Here is an 8,469-nt window from a genome sequence, read left to right on the forward strand (position 1 = left end):
CGGTGGCGCTGCCGGTGCCGGTGCCGGTGCCGGTGCCACCGCCCAGCGCTGCGCAGCGCCGCGGCACGTGGGGCCGCCCCGCCCCCTACCCCGCCCCCGGCCCCGCCTCCGGCGCGCGGCGGGGTCGTCACGGCGGCGCCGGGCGGCGATTGGCGGCGGGAGGGTGCGGCGCGCAGGCGCACAGCGGCGAGTTCGCGGCGGAGCGGCCATGGACGCGGGCGGCGGCGGCGGGCAGAGTCGGGTGCAGGGCGGTCCCGGGTCCGGCGGCGACGAGAAGCCCACGCCGCCCTGGGGCCGGGACCGCCGGGAGCCGCCCGCGGGGCCCGAGAAGGAGCAGGAGCTGGTGAGCGCCGCCGCGCCGCGGGCCGCAGCTGAGTCACGGCCCGGCCGGGATCGCGTCAGCGGCGGGGCGGGACGTCATCCCACGTCACGGGGCGGCCGGCACCCCTCCGGGGGCGCCTGCAGCGTCACCGGGCTCCCTCCGGCGAGGCCGTGTGACGTCACCGGGCGCGAGGGGCTCTCTCCGGAGGGGGCAGTGACGTCACTGAGGCGAGGGGCTCCCTCCCGAGGGGGCAGTGACGTCTTGGGGGTACCCGCGTGACGCAGCTGAAGGCTCCCCGCCCTGGGGGGGAGAGCTGTGTGTGTGCCGTGGGGCAGGGGGCTCCGGCGGCTGCTGCTGGAGTGGAGTGAGGGGACCCATGATGTAATTGGGGCACATGTGTGACGGCGGGGACTGTGCAGGGGTCCCCCCTTTACCCGGCACAGGGTTGGCCTTGGCACTGGGGGTCCCCTCGGGATGTGGGGAGCTGCTGCTGGGTAGGGGGGCTGCTGTCATTGAGGTTGCACACACACACACACACACCCTCCTGTGCCCCTCTCCATGGAGCTGTTTCCATACAGCCCGGGGTAATGGAGGCACTTCTCGCCACCAGGGAAGGGCGGTCTCTGGGGGGGTATATCCCCTGTAACAGGAGCGTTGACCCCCCCGGCAGCATTGGGGCAGGATGGTGCCCTGGGCGGGGAGGGTCTTGCTGTGTCCAGATCCTTGTGTTGCTTGGTGTGACACCCCCCACCATCTTCCCCCATCTCATTAGGAGCGTCTGTGCTTGGCACCCTTAACTCTGCTTTCTCCTGTGCATTTTGGCAGTCTGAGGAGGACAAACAGCTGCAGGATGAGCTGGAGATGCTGGTGGAGCGCCTGGGGGTAAGTCTGTGGCATGCTTTCAGCAAGGAGCTGTGGAGCCAGGAGCCCTGGCCAGGACTTGAGTCTGTCTGTCCCTTGCTTATGGTTGTTCCTTGTGCAGTGGTGGTGGGGGAGTTTCATCGAGCAGGGCCACCACTTGTCTGCTGTGCTCTGTCCCCCAGCATTGCTGCCTGTCTGACCCGTGCCCAAGGGACCTCTTCCTCCCCCTTGTGTGGGTGGCTTTCTGCCCCACTGTGCCCTCCCTCTCCAGTGCCTGGGCTGAAGAAGGCAGCCCTGAGGGGAGGGGCTGCTCTGCTCAGAGCCATGGCTGTGTTTGGGGGGAGGGCTGGCAGGGTGGTGGTGCAAGAACCAGCCCTCTGCTCTCTGACAGGCAGCTTGCCTCTGCAGGAGAAAGATACATCCCTCTACCGCCCAGCCCTGGAGGAGCTGCGGAGGCAGATCCGCTCTTCTACCACCTCCATGACCTCTGTTCCCAAACCGCTCAAGTTCCTACGGCCCCATTATGGCAAATTGAAGGAGATCTATGAGAACATGGCTCCAGGAGAGAACAAGGTAAAGGCTCTTGGCCCCACCATCTCATGTGGCTGGAGGGACAGTGCTGGGGCAGGTGACCGCTGAGTCCTCTGGACCCTGCGGTCTAACATCAGCCTCTGTGATTTTCTTTGGTGGGTTAAAACTTGCCAGGGTTGTGCCTTTGCTGCCTGTGATGGCTTGTGGATGCAGGGAGGGTGTTGTGTCCTTGGCTACCCCTGTTTCCATGTGTCTGGATCTCTGCATTTTTTCCCCAGCGCTTTGCTGCAGACATCATTTCTGTTCTGGCCATGACCATGAGCGGGGAGCGTGAGTGTCTGAAGTACCGGCTGGTGGGCTCCCAGGAGGAGCTGGCATCTTGGGGGCATGAATATGTCAGGTAAGCCTGAGTGGGGAGCAGGGCTTGGGGAAGGACAAGGGCTCAGGGGGATTTCCTTGGGCACTTTCACACTGGCCTGTTTGGGAGGTGTCCTGACTTGCTGGGATTGTGTTCAGCTGTCCCTCTCATGCCTGCACGTGTGTCACCTCATCCTCTATCCACAGTGATTTGCTAGCTACAGAGATCTTGCTGCTATGGCCTCTGTAATCTCTGCTGTTAACCCTGTTCCTCCTCTGAGCTTGTCCCCCATAAGCTCTTGCAGGAATGTGCACCCTCTGTAAACAACACGCAGCCCCAGCCAACTGGCAGCAGCTTCTCCCTATCCTTTGGGCTGGGTGTACCTGGCTTCTGTGGCAGTCATGTCCCTTTGTCCCCACAGGCACTTGGCAGGGGAGGTGGCCAAGGAGTGGCAGGAGATTGATGAGGCTGACAAGGCTCAGAGGGACACGCTCCTCACCCTGGTTAAGGAGATCGTTCCCTACAACATGGCCCACAACGCAGAGCACGAGGCCTGTGACCTGCTCATGGAGATTGAGCAGATGGACATGCTGGAGAAGTACATTGATGACAATGCCTACTCCAAAGTGTGCCTCTACCTGACCAGGTGAGGGGGCTTGGCAGGCTGAGGCGCTGGAGGGGGGCATGGTCCCTGCTGGACCGAGGTTGCCTGGCATTGTCATCACCCTTGTGTCTGTCTCCTCCTTGAAGCTGTGTAAGCTATGTCCCAGAGCCTGAGAACTCTGCTCTCCTGCGCTGTGCCCTGGGCATCTTCCGCAAGTTTAGCCGCTACCCTGAAGCCTTGCGCCTGGCTCTAATGCTCAATGACGTGGAGCTGGTGGAGGACATCTTCACTTCCTGCAAAGATGTGTAAGCAGAGACTTGTTGCCCACCCTCTGGGGTCTTTGCACATCGTGGTGGGGCATGGCTCCCTGTCTGGGCAGAGTTGGGTTGGATCCTGCCACCACTGGAGTTGTCTGGGGCTTTGGACTGAGGCTTTTGTCCTTGAAATCAAGATGGGCCAGAGCAGGTTGTGTCTGGACTGCTCTTGTGTGCCTCTAGAACAGGGCAAGTTGGCTCACCGTTTGGTGAAGATGTATATGTGCTGGGGCTTGCTGGGGTCTGGGCACTCGTGAAACCTCTCCCCTATGTGCAGAGTTGTCCAGAAGCAGATGGCCTTTATGCTGGGCCGCCACGGGGTCTTCCTGGAGCTGAATGAGGATGTGGAGGAGTACGAGGACCTGACTGAGATCATGTCCAACGTCCAGCTCAACAGCAACTTCCTGGCTTTGGCCAGAGAGGTGAGTGTCCCAGCTGGGAAAAGAGCCCTGGGCTGCCAGGCTCTGCACAAGGTCTGGGAAGAGATCTTTCACCCCTATGAGCTTGGCCAGGCACCTCCTGGAGAGGTGCCATTGCCCCAGGCAGCTGCCCTGGGGTGTGCTGGCTGGGAGGTAACCCCCTTTTCCCTCATCTCTGCAGCTGGACATCATGGAGCCCAAAGTGCCAGACGATATTTACAAAACCCATCTGGAAAATAACCGTAAGGGCTTCTGCTGTGGCCTCTATTGTCCCTGCCTGTGGGGAGTTACTGGGGCTGCAACGCAACCTGCGGGCCGGTGCAGTCAGCTGTGTACCCCGAGGTGGGCAGGTGGCCTGCCCACAGTCCCTGACCTGCTGTGGAGCAGACCCAGCTGCCTGCCGTGGATTTGAGCTTCTCCTTCCTGCTGGTGGGTGGGACAGGTCCTTGTCCCCCCATGGCGTGGGATGGCTGTGCGGTGGAGGGCTGGCAGGGTTTCTCTTGTCACTGGCTCACCCTGACATCATTCCCCAGGGTTTGGGGGGAGCGGTTCCCAAGTGGATTCAGCCCGGATGAATTTGGCCTCCTCCTTTGTGAACGGCTTCGTGAATGCTGCATTCGGACAGGACAAGCTGCTGACAGATGATGGCAATAAATGGTTGTACAAGAACAAGGACCACGGTGAGGGAGCTGGGTGGGCAGGGCTGGAGGTGCCCTGAGGCTTGGGGTTGCTACCTTCTCCCTTTTGGGGACCTGCTGAAAGGGGGGCTGCACAGCGTGGCTGCCGCTGGGCTGCTCTGTGTCCCTGGCTGCCACAAGCCCCAGGCAGGACACATTGATTCAGGGCTGATGTGGACTCTTCTCCCCTGGAACTGCAGGGATGCTGAGTGCCGCAGCCTCGCTGGGCACAATACTGCTGTGGGACGTGGATGGGGGGCTCACGCAGATTGACAAGTACCTGTACTCCTCAGAGGATTACATCAAGGTCGGTGGCACTGATCCCAGTGCGGGCTCTGTGGCTGTGTGGGGCACTGGCTGGCGGGGGGTGACAGTTGACTTTGCCTTGGTCTGCTGTGTGGCTCAGCTCCTGTCCGGAGAGAGGTCTGATGCCCTGTGTCCCAGGTTTTTGAGCAGCTCACAGCAGGGTGGGAGGCTCTTGGGGACTGCCTGAGGCACCTTTGGGGTCCCCTGGTCACAGAGCTATGAACTTTGGACTGCTCAGCTGGATCCAGAGTGACATTGCTCGCTTAGTACCAACTTGCCCATCCCAGGGAGTGGACGTAATGGTGGTATGGCATTAGTCACTGGCTGGCAGGGAGCTTTGTGTGTTGCTGGCCAGCGCATGATGGGTGCTTCTGCCTTGCAGTCCGGAGCCCTCTTGGCCTGTGGCATTGTCAACTCAGGGGTGAGGAACGAGTGTGACCCTGCCCTGGCCCTCCTGTCTGACTACGTCCTCCACAACAGCAACACCATGAGGATCGGAGCCATTTTTGGGTAAGGGCTTTTTTGGTAAGCCCCAGCCTTCCTGTGCGGCACAGGGTGGCACAGCCACCCCCTCACGCTCCTCTGGACTCTCCGCAGGCTGGGGCTGGCCTACGCAGGTTCCAACCGTGAGGACGTCCTGACTTTGCTGCTACCTGTGATGGGAGACTCCAAGTCCAGCATGGAGGTAGGGAACAAGGCAGAATTTGCCTGGGGTTCCTGCTTCCATGCCTGGTCTCCAGCAGCTCCTGGGAATGCAGGGGCTGGCCTGCAGTGTGTTTGGGCTCCAAGAGCAAGGCTATGTGTCCCTGCTTGGTGCTGTGCTGTGCCAGAAGAGCAGGACCCTATTTTCCCCATCTGAGCTGCTCCCATGATGGGATTGCAGCAGACATGGGAGGCTAGGAGGCCATCAGATCTCCCAGTAAGCCCAAATTTTTTGCACAAAGTGAGGACCAAGGGTACCCAGTGCTCTTTCGGGCTGGGCAGCTGTCAGACTGTTCAGACCTGGCTCCAAGCTCTGAGCCAGCTCCCTCTGCGCTGTCCCCATGTACGACATGTCTTCTTCCTTCCTTCACCAGGTGGCTGGCGTGACTGCCCTGGCTTGTGGAATGATATCGGTGGGCTCCTGCAATGGGGACGTCACCTCAACCATCCTCCAGACCATCATGGAGAAATCTGAGACAGAGCTGAAGGACACGTATGCTCGGTGGCTGCCACTCGGCCTGGGCTTGAACCACTTGGGTAAGGCTAGGCAGTGCCAGTGGCTCACGGGTTGGGGGACAGGCTGGGAGCATCCCTCCTCTGCTGTCCTCTAACCACTGTGCCTTTCTCTGCAGGGAAGGGAGAGGCGATCGAGGCCATCTTGGCAGCGCTGGAGGTGGTGTCGGAGCCATTCCGCAGCTTCGCCAACACACTGGTGGACATCTGCGCCTACGCGGGTGAGTTGGGCTGATCGAGGTGGGGGAGGCAGGAGCGGGTCCCAGGCCCTCCACGTGCTAATCTTGGCCGCCTGCTCTCCCCCAAGGCTCGGGGAATGTCCTGAAGGTGCAACAGCTCCTGCACATCTGCAGTGAACACTTTGACTCCAAGGAGAAAGAGGAGGACAAGGACAAAAAAGACAAGAAAGAGAAGGAGAAGAAGGAGAGCTCAGCTGACATGGGGGCTCACCAGGTGGGGAAACATGGACTGGGACCTGTGTCCGTGGGGCAGGAGCTGGCTTTGGGGGGTTCCCTAAGGCCCTTGTGGGATCAGAGCTGGAGGAAAACAGTCGCCAGCAGCATTCCCTGCTCTCTGTCCCCTTGGGCTCAGGGTGGATGCAGGGGCTGTAAGAACTTGAGTGTTGGGCTGGGTGCTCCCTGCCTGGTGCTCAGTGCCCATGTCCCCACAGGGCGTAGCAGTGCTGGGGATTGCACTCATTGCCATGGGTGAGGAGATTGGCGCTGAGATGGCCCTGCGCACGTTTGGCCACCTGGTGAGTGATGCTGGGGGGACAGCACAGAGCCGGGAAAGGATCTGGGTGTTGCTATGCATCTCTTTAGACCTCGCTGTCCTTGGTAAGTGGAGTGTAACACCCACTTCCCCTCGGCACAGCTGCGGTATGGGGAGCCCACCCTCCGACGTGCTGTGCCCCTGGCTCTGGCGCTCATCTCTGTCTCCAACCCCCGGCTCAACATCCTCGACACTCTCAGCAAGTTCTCCCACGATGCTGACCCTGAGGTCTCCTACAACTCCATTTTTGCCATGGGCATGGTGGGCAGCGGTAAGCCTAGGGGGACAGCACAGTTCGGGGTTTGTATGGGGGGGAAGGTGGGAGACTTGAGCTGTGTGCCCTACTCTGCCTGCACCCTGTTTTCCCCAGGTACCAACAACGCCCGCCTGGCAGCGATGCTGCGGCAGCTTGCTCAGTACCATGCCAAGGACCCCAACAACCTCTTCATGGTGCGGTTAGCCCAGGTGATGATCCTGCGCTTGCCACTCCTGGTGGGGAAGGGGTGGGTTGGGGTCCCTTCCCTGGGTGTGGGAGGGGAGGGATGTCCTGGGGGTGTCACCTTCCTGCTAGGCGGGGCTGTGGGGGTTCCAGGCGTTGCCCCACTGCTCTCTCACCTGGTTTCTCTGCCACACCAGGGCCTGACCCACCTGGGCAAGGGGACACTCACCCTGTGCCCGTACCACAGCGATCGCCAGCTCATGAGCCAGGTGGCCGTGGCCGGGCTGCTGACCGTCCTTGTGTCCTTCCTGGATGTGCGCAACAGTGAGTACGGCGGGCTCAGCCCCCCTCTGCCCCATGAGGTGCTCGTCACTCAGCCCCTTTACTCCTGTCTCCCCTCCAGTTATCCTGGGCAAGTCCCATTATGTTCTCTACGGCCTCGTTGCTGCCATGCAGCCCCGCATGCTGGTTACCTTTGACGAGGAGCTGCGACCTCTGCCCGTGTCAGTTCGGGTAGGACAGGTAAGGGGCAGCCAGAGCCAGGGATGGGGTGCTCCAGCATCCCTGCGTGTCCCTGGCATTTACCTCGCTCCTCTCTCGCAGGCTGTGGATGTGGTGGGCCAGGCGGGCAAGCCTAAAACCATCACCGGCTTCCAGACTCACACGACACCGGTGCTGCTGGCACATGGGGAGCGGGCAGAGCTGGCCACAGAGGAGCACGTACCTGTGACGCCCATCCTGGAGGGATTTGTTATTCTACGCAAGAACCCCAACTATGATGTTTGAGTGGGGGGTGGGGGGGGTGGAGGGTGTGGGGTGGGTAGGTGGTTTGGGAGGGGAGGGAAAAAATCCTACTTTGTTTGTTTTTGTTACTGAGAGTCCAGGAAATAAACTGTGCGGAGACTCTAGCGCTGCAGTACCCTTGTGCTGGGGGCATGGGCTGGGTTCTGATCCCCTCGGGGGTACCTGCTGCCTGGCAAGGACAGGCACAGCGCAGACCCCGAGTAGCGGGGGCTGGGCACAGGTTGTAGGGTGCCATGGGTGCTCCTGCACTCCTGGGGGTCTCCCCACACCTCGCCGGGCTGTGCCCCCCAGGTGTGTGGCCCAGGCACGGCAGGCTGTGCCTCTGCGCCAGTGCCCACCCGAGCCTGGCGCTGCCTGTCCCTGTCACTGTGCTCCTGGGGGGTCTTGGGTAGCAGCCCCCGGGGTGCAGCTGCCCCCCCCGCGCCCTAGCCGCTGGGGGGCGGGGGGTGCTGGGCGGGGCTGGGATGGGTGCGGGGTAGGGCCTGTGTCTTCCGCGGGGGCGTCGCGGGTAGGTGCAGCCCCGGGGCGTTGGAGGGCTGTGGGCGCTGGATGGGTGCGACTGGCAGCGGGCGGGCCCGGGGTGGGCGGGGGTCGGGGTGGTGCCGATCCCGGGTGGGGGTGTCTGGCCTGGGTGGTTGTTGGGTGCCGGGTGGCGCCCACCTCGCCGTGAGGCCGGGTCACCGGTGGGTGTCCGTCCCGGGTGGGCGCCAGTGGGGGGAGGTGCGGGCGCCGGCGGGCGCCGAGGGCGGTGGCTCGCCACGTGCCGGCGCACGGGCCGCGCGGGGGCGGGCCGGAGCGGTGGGCGGGGCCCGCCGGAAGGCGCGGCGCGTGCGGGACCGTCCCCCCAG

At 62.4% G+C, this 8,469-nt stretch overlaps 1 protein-coding gene across 1 annotated transcript; it reads left to right on the forward strand.

Annotated features, from left to right (window-relative positions):
- Nucleotides 1-150: 150 nt before the first annotated feature.
- PSMD2 (proteasome 26S subunit ubiquitin receptor, non-ATPase 2) lies at nucleotides 151-7,721 on the forward strand. Its single transcript, XM_055816776.1, has 21 exons — nucleotides 151-343; nucleotides 1,148-1,204; nucleotides 1,592-1,756; nucleotides 1,993-2,114; nucleotides 2,494-2,718; nucleotides 2,823-2,981; nucleotides 3,268-3,412; nucleotides 3,591-3,651; nucleotides 3,943-4,089; nucleotides 4,287-4,393; nucleotides 4,775-4,902; nucleotides 4,990-5,077; nucleotides 5,469-5,631; nucleotides 5,727-5,828; nucleotides 5,915-6,060; nucleotides 6,278-6,361; nucleotides 6,481-6,649; nucleotides 6,749-6,843; nucleotides 7,015-7,141; nucleotides 7,221-7,339; nucleotides 7,421-7,721. The coding sequence occupies exons 1-21, from the start codon at nucleotides 209-211 to the stop codon at nucleotides 7,601-7,603; spliced, it is 2,727 nt and encodes a 908-aa protein (XP_055672751.1). The 5' UTR covers nucleotides 151-208; the 3' UTR covers nucleotides 7,604-7,721.
- Nucleotides 7,722-8,469: the final 748 nt, after the last annotated feature.

This window comes from Falco peregrinus, chromosome 12 (assembly GCF_023634155.1).
Source record: "Falco peregrinus isolate bFalPer1 chromosome 12, bFalPer1.pri, whole genome shotgun sequence".
NCBI classification, from domain to species: domain Eukaryota; kingdom Metazoa; phylum Chordata; class Aves; order Falconiformes; family Falconidae; genus Falco; species Falco peregrinus.

Coding starts and splice junctions, on each gene's coding strand:
- PSMD2 (XM_055816776.1), top strand. CDS start 209: ATGGACGCGGGCGGCGGCGGCGGGCAGAGTCGGGTGCAGGGCGGTCCC. Junction 1,757..1,992: donor TGGCTCCAGGAGAGAACAAG/GTAAAGGCTCTT, acceptor TTTTTTCCCCAG/CGCTTTGCTGCAGACATCAT. Junction 6,362..6,480: donor TGCGCACGTTTGGCCACCTG/GTGAGTGATGCT, acceptor CCCTCGGCACAG/CTGCGGTATGGGGAGCCCAC.